The sequence below is a fragment of the Anolis sagrei genome, chromosome 1, assembly GCF_037176765.1.
Source record: "Anolis sagrei isolate rAnoSag1 chromosome 1, rAnoSag1.mat, whole genome shotgun sequence".
Taxonomy (NCBI): domain Eukaryota; kingdom Metazoa; phylum Chordata; class Lepidosauria; order Squamata; family Dactyloidae; genus Anolis; species Anolis sagrei.
The window spans coordinates 234571912-234590890 of NC_090021.1; the positions used below are offsets into that span (position 1 = coordinate 234571912).

General features: G+C 40.3%; 1 protein-coding gene across 1 annotated transcript; it reads left to right on the top strand.

The window, feature by feature from the left end:
• CNTF (ciliary neurotrophic factor) lies at positions 1-7345 on the top strand. The gene is made up of 2 exons (XM_060771558.2): positions 1-1026; positions 4867-7345. The coding sequence occupies exons 1-2, from the start codon at positions 913-915 to the stop codon at positions 5353-5355; spliced, it is 603 nt and encodes a 200-aa protein (XP_060627541.2). The 5' UTR covers positions 1-912; the 3' UTR covers positions 5356-7345.
• The last annotated feature ends 11634 nt before the right edge of the window (positions 7346-18979 follow it).

Genomic DNA, 18979 nt, shown 5'->3' on the forward strand with positions numbered 1-18979 from the left:
AGAATGCAACTAAACAGTTTAATTTTAAGTCCTTACTGAGCTGTGAAATTTTGTGGACTACCATAGGCCTGTTCCTCTCAATCTGACCAATTTCACTGATCTGTTGTGATGATCTAGTGGGGAGGAAGAGGTTACTTTGAATTCCTGGGAGAAAAAGCAAGAATATTTGTGAACCAAACCAAAATTCAGACCAAAAGAGATATTTTCAGATTGACACCTCCCTAGCTGTGTCAATTGGCCCTAGTTTCTGAGCAAAGGAGGAGGAAATATTTGGACAATATAGCAACACCAATTAGACCAGGCATTGTTGAAATAATTCAGATTACAAATGACCTCCCAAAACAGTGTGGCAAATTGCATTACATTGATAAAGCAGAACGATTTCACAGATTTGTTTTGGGTTTTAGTGAAAGCAAAAAGTAAATGTAAGCCAGTTTCTTTTGTGCTTTCAGGGTTAAGCTTTGCTGCGGCTGAATTTACAAGGATTAAGTATGTCGCTGACCTGGCTGGTAGCAAATTAGAGGCAAAGCAGTGGAAAAGCATGCAGGGAAAGGGAGGATACAAACAAGCTGGAGGGTGGTAAAGAGAGAAAGGACTATGTGTGGGAGCAGGCAGTGTCTACTGTGCACAGCCTGTATGATGAACAGAGTGGGTTGGAGAGCTGGAAACAAAAATTGCTGGTGATAATTTCCAAGGGTTAAGCTCCACTGCCAAGACTTTGTTGTTTCTTCTCAGGCCGCAGGGGACAGAAGGTGGGGCGGGGAGGGGGAGAGGGAGAGAAGTGCCAGGCACACAAGCGGAGGATTTTCTACTTGTCTGGAATGTATGAGCTGAGCAAGGGATTTTTGTGGACACCCGGCTGTGTGCAAGCCTCAGCTGCAGCTGTCACCTCTGGGCCAGCCGGACTGGGTGATGGCTTCGACAGAGCGGCTGCCTGGGGCCTCCCAGCACCATGAGTTCTGCCGTCCCACCTTGTACCTGCTGAGAAAGATGCGCTCGGATGCCAGTCTCCTCCTTGAGTCCTATGTAAGTCTTGTTTTCTTCCCCCTGCCTCTATCATAGCCCTTTCCTACTCTCTTGTGGGTCTCTTCCTTTACATCTTAAAAATTCCAGGCACTTTATTTAGATGAATGAGAAGCCGAAGCACTCTTTTTCTCTGCTCTTACAGGAAAAGCATTTTTATTTCAATTTTGTGGGAGAGTAAAACCTTTCTGAGGCATGTTTCTTCATTCTTTTTCTATCCGATCTCATTTTTCTTTCTTTCTTCTAACGAGGCACCATGAATGGCTCTCCTTGTCCCCACATTGTCAGCACAATAACAACTGTGTGAGGTAGGCTAAGCTGAGAGTAAGCGCCTTGCACCAAAATGAGATTTATGGCTCCCTTTCAAATCCCAAGCCAGGACTAATCACATCATATGGGCTCTTGGCATTTTGATCATAGTGTGCCTGGCCAAGTGCAAAGCTTTAAGAAAATGAGAAAAATGGTCCTAAAGAAAGTACTGTCAGTGCTACCTACCTGTCTTGCACTTAAATTGGATCCCTCGTTAGATTCATAATCGTAGAGAGATGTAAAGATTTCTTGTTGGGGTGGGTTAATCTTTATTCACATCACAGTTTACTTCATTGATTCAATTTGAATCCGCTAAGCTTCCCCTCACCCCATTTTGTTTGTGTTGAGCAAAATCCAATTTTCTAAGTGTCTAATTGGATGGCTGCCTTTAACTCCTCTTTTCCCTGCTCCCCTTCAAAACCCAATATTTAAAGCTTTCCCTCCAACAAAAGAGATGACTCACTAAAGCACAGAATCAGATAACTGGCATGAGTAACATGTCATATATATATATAAATACACACACACACACACACCAGCCCACTCCCTACCCAAAGGCAAATCCATCCTCCCAGCTAGCGCTTCATTGAAGAAAGAGGCAATGCAGAGGAAATATGTCTAGATCCAGCAATTATTTAGAATCATATATTGTAGAGTGGATGAGGGAAATCAAGGAATTACACAAGGTTTACTACCTACCCACCCTTTTGGTAAATCTGGTAACAGTCCATCAAAACCCATTTATTAACTCTTAAAAGGGATATTTTTGAGCAATTTATCAATATAAAAGGTATAGTTGCCATCCTTATTAAGTTGTCTAGGCTGAGCTGAAATCCAGAGTAATGTTATGATGCACCTGCCTGGAGTTGTGGGTGGAAAGGGAAAGGGAAAGAAACTAATCTGATTGAAAACAAACTGTCCTTATAATACAGTGCCATCTTGTGGTAACAGTATAACGTCAGGGTTTTCAAGGCTGAATGGAGATTTGAACCCTGTTCTCCAAAGTTGTAGTTCAGTGCTCAGACTATTACATCATGCTGACTCTGATAATTTATTGGTTTTATGTGTCTTCAAGTCAACTCCAATTTATGGTGACTTTATGCCAGGGGTTTCTTCACTTTGTTCAAAGTGGGCATTGCTTTATTTTCCTCTGAGGCTGAAAGAGTCTGACTTGGCCAACGTAACCCAGTACAATGTTTAAAAATGATTTTATTGTAAGTTGTAGTTTTTATGGTATTTATGTTGTTAGCATACTCTGATGCTCATGTGAAGCCGTGCTGAGTCCCCCTTGTGGGGAGAAGGGCGGGATATAAATATATGAAATAAATAAATAATAGATTTCCATGAGTGTGGATTTCAACCTTATCCTTCTGGGGTCCTAGAACTTCATCAAACAGGCAACATTGCCCATCCTACAACACTTGGACCTCTTTTGAGGCACGGAGCCTGCCAGATGTCATCACGTGATGTCTATCTACTTCCAGCGGGGCTCTATGTCTGAAGAGAGGTCCAAGTGTTGCAGGAGGCAACACTGGCAACATAGGAGGCTTCCCGTGTTGCATAGACAACAGTGGGGGGAAGCTGGGCAGCAACACTTCCTCAAGTGGGAAGAGATGAGGGGCAATGCAGGTGGTGTGGGTTACCAGGTTCCCCATGCTGGATTTGCCACGATCTGTGATTAATCCCCCTGCTATTGCCTGGATAGGTGACCTCAATGTGATGAGTTCCCTAGTCCAGCACTGAAATCACTACACCATACCGCCTACGAGTACAGGTAAAACGTCTCCATATTCATTTTTAGAGATATAGACATGTTAGACATAGTAGTCCAAGGAAGTATTTTAAAAATAGTTCTCCATACTCAAAGTTATCTTTGATTTAATGTTGAGTTAGTTGGGGCTGATGATGAAATCATATTGTCTACATGATGTATTAAGATCAAATGAGGGGAAAGAGACCCACAGACATTGAAGTAAGGCTCTGTCACTGAGTTAGGGATCATCAAGTCCTCTAGGTGATGTTGGACTGCCATTGCAGTCATCCCTCAACTTTGTCTATGGCAGTTAGGTCTGCTGAAACTTGTGGTCCAGGAAATTTGGAAGTCCATAGGATTCCCACTCATTCCTCTAGTAGATGATGAAATGGCTACATCTTCCATTTTGAAGAATACTGGGAGTAAGTTTTTTTAATCCTCCTTTTTTCCGTCACCGGTTCCATTAATGATGAAAAAAAGAGGAAGGCACATTTTCTTAAAAACAATTATTATCTAAATTATTTGTTCATAATTTTAGCTGCTGGATTCATTATAAAATAATATATTTGTGGCAAATGCAAAACAAAGGAATGCTTCTTTTGCAACTATTACCCAGCAATAGCATTTGATCCTATTTTTCAGAACGAGAAAAGCAGAGAAAGCCAGCTCCTTTCAAAGACTGCAAACAATGTGCAATGCTACAAAACTCTGCGGTCTGGATGGGGATAAGACAGTTTCTTATGAAATGCTCATTGAAGAAATATCTTGAATTGATAAATGAGGGCATTCGGAGGGAGACTTTGAAGGAATGTTAGTTTGTTTCTCTGATTTGTACTTCTCCCACCAGATCCTTGTGTCTTTGTCATTAATTCTTTTGGAATGTTAAACATGTTCTTAATTCATTTGCAGTAGGACACAGTGCACCAGCAAAAGAAGCAGGCACACAGTTACTGGTAGCTATATTGGTTACACAGACAGTGGAAACATCACATTCACTCATAGTCCATACATTCATACTCGCCATCCCTCCTCTGTTCATACCTGAAGAAAGGCGAGTGAACAAATACTGCATCCCTGCAGATCTGACACACAGACGATAAGGAAGAGGGTCTCTTATGTAGAGCTTTTGGTTACTCATTATTTGTTTGTTTAGATAACTTCTGTCAATCATCTCAGGCCTGGTGGAGCCTCATCAATTCAAAAACTTCCTTATCTTAAAAAGTCATTGTCTTTGACTATGTAAACATGGGCTGTTTGCACCCAAAGTTCTCAGTTCAATTCAGTAGTTTTTCTCATCAGCACCTTTCTTGCCAGTGTTTATAAACTCTGTAATTCTTCATCTCCTTTGCTCTCCCATAATGCAATTTTCAGATTCCTTTTACAGGATGGTAACTTCAGTCTTGCCAAGCTTCTTATCCTCAGCCAGACCCCAGACATACTGTGCAATTAATTCAATCGATTAATTACAGCTTGCCCATAATAATTAACGTATTGCTTTTTCTTAGTGGCCACAATTCTTCTTATTTAAGATAAGTATGGTAGTTGATCTATTGCCATGCAACCATTGGTTTATGGTGGTTTAAATGTCTTTTGGAAACTACAGAACTAATCATTAAACTTATTTCTTGTAAGATATATGCATACATTTATTTTTCATAAGATGAATTGTGGTGGGTGAGGCTGTATTGACTATATACCAGATATATATCCCCAACTATATACCAGGTATTTTTTAAAATAATTCTCTTCCCATTATCCCTTTCCAACCCCTGTCCTTTTAGGCTGAGAAGCAGGGACTGGACACCAACTTCAGCCTTGACTCAATTGATGGCATACCTGTAGCTGAGACTGAATGCTGGGCTGAGATTTCAGATGCTGAGAGGCTTCAAGATAACCTGAAAGCCTATTGGGCATTTGAGATGTTGCTAGAGGAAATCCTGGAAGAGCAGAGAACCAACTTGACACCTGCCGATGTTGCTTTCCATGAATCTATCCAGTCAGTCATGCTACAAGTTTCTGCATTGGCTTACCAATTGGAGGAACTCATGGTCATCTTGAATCACAGTGTGCCAGCTAGAGAACTGGAAGACAGAAGAAGCCCTGGTGAAAATGGCTCATTTGAGAAGAAAATCAGAGGCCTGAAGGTGCTGCAGCAACTTGCTCAGTGGACTGTTAGGTCTATCAAGGACCTCCACCAAGTCTCCAAGTCCCTTCAGCCAGGCACTGTCGTGTGTGCTGCTTCATGCATGGCTCAAGCCCAAGAAAAATGAGGCTGCTCTTCTCTGTGGGACGCTTACAGACCAAATTCTTCATCCACAACAACGATCTATTAGACTGAAACAATGTGATCACAGCAAGTCCTCTAAGAGAAGTGGAGTAGTGCTTTTCCAGTGTTAGCATTATTTTCTGTTAAGCAATATTTAAATTTAACCTGTTTGAAAATACTATGTCATCTTGGACACATCTTGGAATCAGGTTTGCTTGAATGTAAATTCTGCCACCACCCAGTCCATCCAGCAAGGCTGCAATAACCACATGTGGTTGTTATTCATTCACATTTTCCCACAAAGAATGGGTCACATTACAACCTTATGACAGCCCTGTCTGAATTTCAGCCACAAGAGATTGGAAGGCGTGTTTAATAAGCAACCAATTTCTGGCTGACCCTTCTTTCTCCAAACATCCTTCTTGCTGAACCATAGTGGTTTGTTTGTAATTTCATCAACACATCATGCTAAGTTTTAATATTGCACGCTCATAGTAGCAGTTAGTGGGAGAAACATTTGACTTGAAATGAATTCACTTATTGATTGCTCATTTGAGATGTTTCCATAAACTTGCAAGGGCCAAAAAGTGAGTAAAGCAGGAGTGGGACTTCTGACTTCACTCAGATATTGTCGTATTGCAACTCCCAACATTCCTCACAAATGTGTACTGGTTAGACTTATGGAACTTGCCATTCAGCAAACTTTGGAGGGCATATCATTCCCGTTATTGAAGTAAGGGTGGTGGTGAGACTAGTGTCTCATTTCCATGGATCTCTGCAGTCTTCAGTAGTGTGAGTTAGACTCAGTTGTATATGAGAGCTCATAGATTCTGCTTGAATGTTAAAATCCAGCACTTGTCAGAGACATTCCAGAATAAATCTCATGGCTTGGAGGTTTGGTTGAGCTCCACCACTTGGAGTAAATAATGATAATATCATGGTATCCAAGAAATGGAAAGTATTTGGTCTTTCATTTCCTCAATTTTGCCACTGCTGGTTTCAAGTTACTTAAATCTACATTCCAGGAATGCTTTGTTCTGAAGCTGAACTTGATGACAGGGTAAGTAACCGTGCAAGCTTAAAGGTGCACCAGGCAAAGGAATAGAAGTCCATCCATGCATAGAGAGTTCATGCTGGCGAAGATGCAGAAGAGGGCCTTGTCGGTGGCTGCTGCCAAGTTGTGGAATTCACTTTCATGGGAGGCTAGTCTGGCCCTGTCTCTGCTCTCCAAGTGAAGACCTTTTAATTTAAACAGTAAAGTCATTTTTAAGGGATGGAGCCCTCAGTGGCGCAATGGGTTAAATCCTTGTGCTGGTTCGAATCTGGGGACAGTGCGCATGAGCTCCATCTGTCAGCTCCAGCTCCTCATGCGGGACATGAGAGAAGCCTCCCACAGGGGTGGTAAAACAGCAAACATCCAGGCACCCCCTTGGCAACGTCCTTGCAGACAGCCAACTCTCTCACAGCAGAAGTGATTTGTAGTTTCTCAAGTCACTCCTGACTTACACAAACAAAATTCTCTTTAGGGGAAGGGGCTTGTGCCTCCCCATTTCCTTTAATACATTAAAATGGTTTTAAAGCTGCTCTAACTGTTTGATTTTAACCTGATAGTTTATTTAATTTTTATTCATTCTTCTTCAGTGTCATCGCTGAGTGGTTTCAATCTGTATTTTGTTTTAATTCATGTTGTAAATTGCTTTATAACATGAATGAATAAACGAAAAAATAAGGATTGCTAAATATTCACAGGTTCATAACCTCAATCCTCCTCATTCCCATTAGATTATATCATTCTTTTCAAAATAATTTTGCAGTGTTTATAGCAGGAAAAGGCAACTTCTGGGCAGTGGTACAGGATAGTGGGAGTTATAGTCTGACACCGCTGAGGAGCCCATTGTTCCTCCTCTTCTTTGCATCTATTGCATGTCTTGCGCTGCTTGGGTCAGAAGCTTGGAAGTGATGGGCATCATGTAATGTGGCTTCCTGTTACCTTTTTTCTTTTCTTTTTTAAAGAGAGGATAAAATAGAATAATGTTTCAAAAGAAACACAGTAAATAGGAATGTTACCTTACTAGTTGAAGGAGTAATGTTTTCTAATTACTTTTGAAGTTGAATTTAAAATAGGACTTTAAACAACTATTTGACAGGAATTTTTCAAGCTGCATGCCATTCTCTTATCTTCGGAAGAGGGCCCTGTCAGTGGCTGCTGCCAAGTTGTGGAATTCACTTTCATGGGAGGCTAGTCTAGCATCAATTTTGCTATGAAGCCCCCAGTGGTGCAATAGGTTAAACCCTTGTGCCGGAAGGCTGGACTCAAGACTGACAGGCCGGAGGTTCAAATCCGGGGGGAGTGTGGATGAGCTCCCTCTGTCAGCTCCAGCTCACCATGTGGGGACATGAGTGAAGCCTCCTACAAGGATGCTAAAACAACAAAACATCCGGACAACATTCAAGCAGACAAGCAATTCTCTCACACCAGAAGCAACTTGCAGTTTCTCAAGTTGCTCTTGACACACACACACAAATCAATTTTGCTTTTTTAAAAAGTCATTAAAGATACAATAACATAGAGTAACAAACAACACAAAATGAAAAATACTACAAACTACTTCAAACAGTGTAACAAGTACTTGCAACAAATTACTTTTCAAATGCCACAATGAGATACAGGAATAAACTACTTTGAACAAATAATGTTTCAAAGTCTGGACGGATTTGTAGGCTTGACAGCCTCTGTACTGAAGCTGCATTGTTGTCATTGTTCCCAGGAGAAAGCATTATTTCATAAATTTATTTTTTGCTGGAAGAGCATCTAATAATTTTCAGTAAGCGCTGCGCTTGCTGAAAAATAAATTGGATTTAAAATTATGCAAAATGTGAAAATTGTGTGGGAAAAAAAGATTATTCATATTCTTTGGAGTCTAACTTGCATTACAAGCAGAGTAGTAGTTTTTCTTTTTTTACTTTGAAAACCTGGCTAGTTATTTTAAAGCCACAACCTAGCTAGGAAATAAGTCCCAATAATTATAATTACAGTACTATTTTTTAAAAAACTTCTGAGTAAATTTGCATAGGCTTACTGCATGACAATTATTAACTCAAAATACACTGCAATCCTGTGTACAATTGCTTGGGAGTAAATCAATTAGATCTCAATAGGAATGTTTCCTAGGCAAACATGGATAGGGTCGTGGAGTGAGTCACTTATAACAAGCTGCTGTCTATTGAAAAAAAGGTGTTTCTCTGAAACAGGAGCACATTTTAATCCAAAACATCAATGTTAGGTTATATCAAGACTGCTAGTCAAACTAAAACATAAAAGAAACAGGGATTGCTGTTCATAAAATCTGCACTGGTTCTTGTTTTAGGACCGCTTTGTATAAATTAATTAATTCATAGAATCGCCCCTCTGGGTTCGAGTTCAGCAACTAGGAATCAAAAATCAGCTGGGATTTGGAAATGCTTCTACGCCATTCTCTCGAAGCTGGGAGAACAAAACAAAACTTTGTAGTCCCAGGTCAAAATGAGTCAGAGCTTGTGGCATTTTAGTTGTCAGGGACAGTTTTTGCTGGATGACTTTGGCAAATTGAGAAGAACAAAGGCTTCACTCAGAGCAGTTTCAGATGGGACTTATGCTATGGCACTCTCTCCTTCCCAGAATTGTCCAGGGCTTCTTCGGCTAGCACTGTCCTCCACACATTGGCTGCTCATATTTTTCTCTCCTGTTTCTGCAGTCATTTTTTTTAGTACTGTTCCATTATCTGGACAAAGGCCCAAAGGGGATGCTAGACAAGGATAATCCATTTTAGGGGGGAGTTGAAAGAGGAAAACCATTTCCCCTGTTTTTGCTAGGTATGCCCCCTCCCCACTTCATAAACAAGGACTGTTTCCACAATGGTGACGTGGGGCGGGGGGATAACAGGAAAACAGAGGAAATGGTTTTACTCCTTCAACCCTCCCCCCTGTAAAATGGACTATCCTTCTCTGTCTATTGCCCCCTTTTAGCCTCCACCCAGATAACAGTTTTTTCTTTGCTTAATATCTGTTCAGTATGAAAATAAAAAGAATAATTGGATAGGGCCTTCTCATTGCTAGTTAGAAGAGCCCTCTGTCTGGAAATACCCTCAGTATGCATGAGAGAATGAGGAAAGGGGCAAAAGATTTTTCAGCACACCTCTCTCTCTAACTGGATAGACATTTATGTCTGTGGGGATGGATTAGGGTATGTAGTATAATCTGGAAGGACCTGGCCAATAAGAACCCTGTACTCTAATAGCCAATGTGTTTTGCTCTCAAGTTACATGCAAACATTATTTTTTTTAAAAAAAAACCATGTACATTTTTGCCAGCCAGGAGTCAAAAATAATTCAAATCCTATTCAATTGATAGGTTTTTTTCTTAATTGGGAGTATTTTTGGTGGTAGAAACAGACAGATAGGGAAACTGGTAATAGAAAGAGAGTGGGGGGGGGGGGAAGACCAACAGAAAAGGCACATGAGAAAGGGGGCTATGAGACAGGATTTTTATTGAACTCGTTGGGCTAAATCTCAACTTTGCCCTTAGTCTAGGCCTGTATTAACTAACTTCAAACTCATTGATTTCAATAGACTTATTGTAAGAAATATTGTTATGACTGCATCTGGATCTGCCATAGTGGGGTTTGCTTCTGAATAAAATATTTGGCCAAAAATACAATTGCTAGTCCTAACAAGAGTAGACTTCTGATTTGGAAAAAAAAAAAAAAAACAGGGGAAAGAATACGTCCATCTGCCACCCAGTGAATTTAAATCCATTGGCTGGTGATTTTCTGCTTCTTCCTGAAAGCCATGCAATTTGCATAGACTTTTGGGAAGAAGACAATTTTCCGCTACCAGAATGCTCCACAATGTCTCCAAGCTGCAAATTCATCACACCATAAGTCCTGGAGAACCCTTAGCTTGGCTCCATTAGTTGTTTAATCTGAAGGAAAGGTCAGAAAATATATTGCCCATTTCCCTTGTAGTCCAGAGGGCTATTATCAGTGTGGCCTTATGTGGAGGGGTTGAATTTAGAAGAGATTTTGGAGGGAGAATAAGGAACTGCCTTGCTACTTCTTGCCATTCCCGCAAGGGATGTCCCAGGGAGCAAAATTCTGCTCTGTGTAAATCTGCATCTAAGCTGTTGAAAATATCAATAAAAGTAACAAGAATTATTTCCCTTTCTTTTACAAGGGCCACAATCTTTCCCAAACTGTTTTAAACTTGAAACTTATTTATCCTAATTTTAAAAATGTGAATGATTTCTTCTAGAGCACAGTGGTTCTCATCCTGTAGGTCCCCAGATGCTTTGGCCTCCAATTCCCAGAAATCCCAGCCAGTTTACCAGCTGTTAGGATTTCTGGGAGCTGAAGGCCAAAGCATCTGGGGTTGAGAACCACTGCACATATTGTGTCACCTTCAGAAGTATATAAAATCTAACAATGATGAGTGTTTTCTAATTTTTATCTACTATTAGAATGGCACAGTTACTAAACCTCTGTAGTTTTCTAGACAGGAGATGTTGTGAAGATCACATGAATATAATCTCACTGCAAGAAAGCATATTGCCTTGGAGAGAACGTTCTAACATGTGATGAGTAATTGACTGAAACATGCTTTGATTGATTTTAAATAAAGGATCCCATGAGTCAATAGGAAGCATAAAACAGGGTGGGCAACTTCATGAAGCCCCAAATGCTTCCATTTTCTTTTCTAATCTTCTTTTTCAAGCTGAGGGTCTGATTTTTGCAGATTTGATTATTCACAGATTTTATTAAAATGTTCTCTCTAGGAATCTCTGGATTCTCCGGTGCAATTTTATGCTCAGCTTGAAGCAAAAGGTGACCATGGATCTCTTCACATGGCCCCTATGGCCGTGCTGTTTTGCCGGCAGTTGCTGCCAAAAGGGAAAGCATATGTGGCAGATCATGGCCATCCATCCTTCCCCCATCATATGGTTGAGATGGGACAAGGTGTGTTGATGCACTATCCCCATCATATGAGAGAAAGGGCAGCAATGTGCATTGCCCTGCCACCCTTTCCCCCATCATATGGGGAAATGGAGAGGAAAGTGTGGGTTCCCCTCCACTTCAGGAGGAATGTGGGCGGGGTAAAGTCAGTAATGTCTGATGATACTTAGCAGGTCCCATCAACAAATAGAAAAATGGGGCAAAAAAAAAAGGTCCCATGTGAAGAGCTCCCAAAAAGGACTTGTAACATTTAATACAAGTCATTATGGAAACGGTGGACAGTGAGTACATTTTTAGAAGATAGATATTTCATGTTGTGACACACATTTCAGATATGCATCATCTCCAACATACCACCTCACACACCCAGCACTTTTAGCCTGTACCCATCATTGGCCCGGCCCTGATTTTATTGTGTAATAGCGTAATGTTTTGTTGTGTTATTGCTTATGTTTTTAATTTGCTTGCATTGTTATTGTTTGTTGTTGTTATGTTGAGGCCTTGGCCTTTGTAAGCCGCATCGAGTCCTTCGGGAGATGCTAGCGGGGTACAAATAAATTTTAATAATAATAATAATAATAATAATTTTGCAACACAGTAATTCAGTTTTATTAGCAAACTGGAGTTTAATCCAAAGAAACAGATACATAAACAAATTGGAATAATGAAATGTTTGGGGACCCAACAAACCTCATGAAAAAAATCTGTCATTTGTATTTTACAAAATATATGCTTTGCTACTTATTTTACATAGACTCAGAAGTTTCCCATTACATTTGCATGACACACCTAAACAATGCAACTGACATGCTAATGTGTCGCAACACATCGTGTGGAAAGCTCTGCACTGGAGGGAATGCTTCTTCTACAGTTGTTCAGAATCTAAAAAATGAAGTGTGGTTGTGTTGGTAACTCACATGTAGATTTACTCTGCAAACTCAACAAAGCTTTCTTTAATTTATTGACCAGGTTTGCACATGTGTATTCAGAGTGTTGTTATTAAATAAAATGTCTTTTATTTTTAACAAATATTATGGTTTTTGTGTTTTTTATGACAGTGTATTTGTATTGCTCATTCCAGTAGCGATTTCAAAATAGGAAATATTTCAGGCTGAATCTTCAGTCGACTTTGGGAGTAGGAGAAAGGAGGAGTGCAGATCGTTTTGTCACCAGCAGGGAGCAGTGCTATGAAAATGCTCATATTCATATTTTCTATGTATAGAATTCCATCCATTGCCACATTATGTGCATGTGTGCTTTCAAATTGCCTGTTGGCTTAGGACAACCCCATGAATTTCATAGGGAATTCTTAAATTCTATTTTAATGTGTGTATATGTTTAGTTTTTAAATTGTATTGTATTTTATTTTAGCGTAAGCCTCTTTGAGTCTCTTTTATAGAGAGAAAGTAAAGTATAAATAAACATCATCATAAATATTGCCTGCAACACTGATATTTTTGGTGGTCTCCCATCTAAGTAATAACCAAGGGTGATACTGCTTAGCTTCTCAGACAGGATATAATAATAATATAATATATAGTCGCCTTTGGAGTCAGAGAGGCAGCATATAAGTATAGTAAATAAATAAATAAATAAAATAATAAATCTTTATATATACCCTGCCACCATCTCCCTGGAGGGACCTGGGGCGGCTCACAGAAGCACTCCAAGTGCCGCATATATACCAGTAAGTATATACACAGTGACATAATATAAAACAACAACGCACATAAAATCTCAACTAATAAAATTGTAAGAATTGTAAAAATTAAAAAAATTATAAAGTTTCCTAAAATGCATTAGAGTCTGATGCTACAACACTCAGCAGTATTTCCTCTACAGCTGCAAGGCCAGGTTTACCTTAAGAAATCCTATTCTGATCAGGGTTTTACTACTACTTCTGTTCCCACTGATCTACATATTTAAATCCAACCTCTTAACTCATCAATGGGGAAAATAAGAGCGAGAAGAAGACATTTTCAAAGGCAAACTTATTATGTACAGTTGAGAAAATATGTACCTTTGAAAATTCCTGCCTCTACTTAATGGGGGAAAGGAACTCTGAAATGCATCTTTACCCATTTTATCTGTCTATCTTAGCTGTTCCACCAAACATCAGCCTTTCCTACTCCTTAAATGCAGGAAAAGCCCTTTCTTACTCCTTGAATGTGGGGTCTGATCTGTGGCATGCTTCAGACAGGTAAGCACACTGAATGGGAAATTACAAAAGTTTATTTTAGCTACTATAAAAAGGTATCTAGAGTCACACAACTATAAAACAAACTGACACCCTGAGCAAGACAAAATAATAATCATTTCTAGATTTCCGGATGGAAATCATAAAAACTATCACAGCTACATCACTAATTAGTAAAACACATTTCTTGGCATATGCGTACTTGGCAGGCCACACAGTCACATCCCATAATGATCATTCATTTAATCATTTCTAAGTCATTAGCAGTGCAATTCTACATCTAGAAGGGTGTGTTTCATTTGGGCAATGAGCAAAAAAGTACAAAGGTTCAGACATTTTTCTGAGGCCTTGTTGTGCCAGCTCCTGTTTGGCTAAAACTGGTGCTATCCGTTTGTTACATTGCATCCCTTTCCATTCTAAAATAAACACAACCCAAGGACGCAGAGCCTTCTCTTTCTCTGTGGGGCATAGGAATGAGAAGGCATGGGGGATGGAGCAGGAGAAACAAGCCTTTTGCTTGAGTCAACACTCCTGTGCAGGAGCACAAATTCCAGTTCCTCAATCTGGCTCTGGACTAAACTGGTAGGGCTCTGAATGGGGCAGATCATCTGCCAAAAACTCCCTCCTGGAAAAGAAAGTAGTTTCGGCAAACACTTAGGGTGAGCCAAGTATGTGGTGAACCTTGCTGAGAAGCTTTTTGGTAAAACAATGCATGGATATCCATCAATGAAGTTGGCAGTTTGTGAAAATAACTGTAATTTAGCTCAGGCCTGATTAGTTTTTAAAATGTTCCCATGGACATAATCTAACTTCATTAAATAGATTGTTTCCCATCTCTGTGCTTGCATTCTGTACACTTGTAGCTTTATTAATAGGATGACCTTCCACAAATGTTTTTCTGACTACCACTGCCTTTTATGGTACCTCAAAAGGAGTTGGTGGCTGGCTGGTTTCATTTTTCCAAAAAAATACAGTCTCAAAATGAGACAGGGCTCTTCTGTCTGAGGAACACAATACAAGCCTAACTTGGTTGAATACACATTCCGTATCATCTGATAGCCTGTTTTCCAGTTTATGAACAGGTACAAGTATGTCCACAGAGGTATCAATACCAGAATAGTCTAAGGCAGAGTTTCTTAAACTTATCTGCGAAACAAATTATCAGCCACTGCCAGAAGGGACAGAGAGTTTCATCTATGCTGATGACCGTTGTAGTAAGGATGAACATTCATCTGGACGGGGGGACAAGCAATCACACCCACTGTCCTTCAGCTTACAGGGTTATCGCTCAGCTGGACACTACATTAAATAAAGATGGTTAACTATATCAAAGGGGGAAAGACTCTCTTATCCCACCTCAGCATTATAACTAATAAGTGACCAGCTATGATGTAGTTGTAGACCGATGTATTTGTTAAATTCACTGCCACCACCTCAATTAAATAGGTTTGAGGAAAACCATATGTGTGAATGTGAAAAATAGGAAAAGTTATATGCAAGCTCTTTGTTCTTCTTTGACCACCGCTACTTTTGCTGACTGGACTGGGAGTAATCTTCTTTGAGTTGACTGAGATGTAAAGTTTGTAATAGACCGAGGCAGACACCAATTTAAAGGTGAAATAAGAAACAGGTTTATTATAGAACTAGATAAACAGATCAACTCTTAAAAAGAGTGGTACAATAATCTTGATGCAGTTCAGTTTCTTAATGCTTAGCTGGATAAACAGGCAGTTTTACTTAAAAGCTTCAACTTTTGTTTCTCAGTGAGATTCTTGTCCCCACACTGATCACTAACTGACACAGTGTGTCTTTGGAGCACAGCACACAAACTGCCTCCTAGAGCAGATCAGACTTCCTTTTCACTGTCCCTACTCTGATCAGTGAACTAGGGTCCTTTACCTATCACTTGCTCTAATTTCTCAAGGCTCACACAAAAGTCTTCCCTCCCTGCCTAAGATCTCTATAGCTCTCTCTCCCTAAAATATACTTCTTTCCTCCACGATGTCTAAACTCCAACTCTCCCACTTGTCAAATAAGCCAGCCTTTTCCCCCTCTCAATCCTAACTCCACCCCTGACTGTCCTAACCAATCAGGAGTCGGCTGACTCCTCCCTCCTGCCTCTGGCTCTCTTGCCTAACCCAGAATATGTCAGCTACTGACTTCCAGGCTTCAGCCTTCCTGCCAAAAAGGTCAGTTTCATGACAACCGTGCTATCACTGCCCAAGCAGGGAGCTTTGAAATGGTTGAACAGAAGCTCTCCAAAGCTTTAGGTGCTCATACTGCCCATTACAGGGAAAACCAGCTGATTCCTAATCCATCTAAAACACAGACGTATGCTTTCCATCTTAAGATCAGACAAGCATCTCGAGCTCTGAGGATTACCTGGGAAGGAATCCCACAGGAGCATTGCAGCACACCCAAATACCTGGGAGTTACCCTTGACCATCTCTGACCTACAAGAAGCACTGCTTGAATATTAAGCAAAAAGTGGGTGCTAGCAACAATATCATACGAAAGCCGACTGGCACAAGCTGGGGATCACAACCAGATACAGTGAAGGCATCTGCCCTTGCGCTTTGCTACTCTGCTGCTGAGTATGCATGCCCAGTGTAGAACACATCTCACCACGTTAAAACAGTAGATGTGGCTCTTAATGAGACATGCAGCATTATCACAGGATGTCTACACCCTACACCACTGGAGAAATCATACTGTTTAGCTGGTATTGCACCACCTGGCATCCGCCAGGAAGTAGCAGCCAATAATTAAAAGACCAAGGCAGTGACATCTCTGGCCCATCCCCTGTTTGGATATCAGCCCACATGTCAAGGCCTTAAATTAAGAAATAGTTTCTAAGATCTACAGAGATACTTGCAGGAACACCTCAGCAAGCGAGAGTCCAAAAGTGGCAGGCAAAAACCCGGAACATCAACCCATGGCTGATACCGAATGAAAGACTCCCTCCTGGGCACACAGAAGACTGGGTGACTTGGAAGGTGCTGAACAGACTGCGCTCTGGCACCACGAGATGCAGAGCCAACCTTAAGAAATTGGACCACCAAGTGGAGTCCATGATATGCGAGTGTGGAGAAGAGCAAAGCATAGAACACCTCTTACAATGCAGTCTGAGCCCTGTCACATGCACAATGGAGGACCTTCCCGTAGCGACACCAGAGGCACTCCAAGTGGCCAGCTACTGGTGTTTTTAAATATATTACAACTGTACCCTTGGTTTGCTTCTGACACGAAAAATAAATATGCGAAACAATTCCAAGTGCTCTGTGAAAAATTGTGATTATGATGATGATTATTATTATTTAGAAACAAATGGGGGGGATATCTCAACAGAATGATTTTTTTGCACCCATCAGTGGCATGTAGAAAAATATCAAATAGAGAATATACTTGGCACCTTTCATGTGAAGCACAAACAAAATGCTGCAAAGACTGCACTTGCTATCATCTTCATCATCCTTATCATCAAAAGTTTCATGTTGACAGGTGCAGCGTGTTTCATTGTTTACACCGTCAGTACAACTGAGAGATTAGTGTTAAATTGTCTCTGAGAACTAGCAACCAAAGCATCCTGCCTGATCCCTAGTACCCTGTATATGAGCCAACCAAGCATCTGAATGTTAAGAGGGGGGGATTTCTGTGACTAATTTAGTTTTAGGGTTTTTCATGTTCTGATTGGAAGTGATGGTTTCACTCTGTTTGCAACATGTCTAAAAAACCCCAACCAATGTTTTCATGGTAGGCTTGACACTTAATATAACTTTAGTTCCTCTTTTCTGTATGTGAACGTTCAGCCAGACTTTATTTATTTAACAGAAGTGAAAACAGGACAAAAAAAGAAGAAAAACTTTTGGAATGCAATGTACAAACTATGGCAAAGTGTAAACAATATAACCAAGGGCATGCATTTTGAGAGGTAAGATTGTAAGAAGGCATCTGCTTTGCATATGTAGGCATGGGATGATGAACCTCTTTTGCCGACATGGTGGCAGTTATTGGCTGTCATTTCAGGATCTCTTTTTCTTCTTACTCCAATAAGCAGTCTTTACTTTCTTAAATCAACATTTTTTCTGATTTAGTTAGAACAGTAATGGAATTTACTTCATTCTACTTAAAATCAACTTCTTTGAGAAAATAAGGATGGTTTATTAAAGCAGGAAAAAACTACTGTGTATGTCTTAGCTTACCACAATGCTGAATTACAATGGTGGTACTGCAGAATTTGAAATTACATTACTTTAAATGGCTGCAATATTGATCTTCCTAACAGTTTGAGCATAGAAAGCAGATAAGGCCTGATTATCTCATTGACATTCTGTGTGATAGAACTCCTTCGTGATCCCTCAGATATTACTGAAGCAAGCCCAAGACATGTTGTAGCCCAAAGTGAAGGTCAAGATGGGAGTCTGTTACATCCCAATTCCATGTGAAAAGGCCAGTAGGACCGGCAGTTAAATCTTCTTCAAACAATGACAAAGGAACTGTGAAATCCTGTTCCAATCTCTTATTAGCTCTAGAAGACCTGGAGCATGTCTTAGCTACTATACCAGTGGTTCTCAACCTTGCTAATGTCGCAACCCTTTCATACAGTTCCTCATGTTGTGATGACCCCAAACCATAACATTATTTTCATTGCTACTTCACAACGATAATTTTCTACTGTTGTGAAGCATAATGAAACATCTGATATGCAGGATGTGTTTTCATTCACTGGACCAAACTACCCGATACACCCAAATTTGAATACTGGTGAGGTTGTGGGGTACTGATTTTGTCATTTGAAAGCTGTAGTTGCTGGCATGTATAGTTAACCTATAATCAAAGAGCATTCTGAACTCCACCAACGATGAAATTGAATCAAACTTGGAACACAGAACTCCCATGACCAACAGAAAATACTAGAAGGGTTTGTTGGGCATTGACCTTGAGTTTTGGAGTTATAGTTCACCTACATCCAGAGAGCACTGTGGATTCAAACAATGACGGATCTGGACCAAACTTGGCACGAATACTCAATATGCCCAAATATGAACACTGGTGGAGTTTGGGGGAAATAGATCTTGACATTTGGGAGTTGTAGTTGCTGGTATTTAAAGTTTGCCTACAATCAAAGAGTATTCTGAACCCCACCAATGATAGAATTGGGCCAAACTTCCCACACAGAATTCCTATGACCAACAGAAAACTGTGTTTTCTGATAGTTTTTAGCAACCCCTCTGACACCCCCTCACGACCCCCCCCCCCAGGGGTTTTGACCTCCAGGTTGAGAAACACTGCATTATAATCATGTTGGGGTGGGTAAACTTGTACACTTTTTAAGAGGAATGCCTTATTTATTTATTTATTTCACAGTTTTGTATACCGAGCTTCTCAACCTCGTTGAGGGACTCAGCCCGGTTTACAGCCATAAAAACATATTAAAATATCATA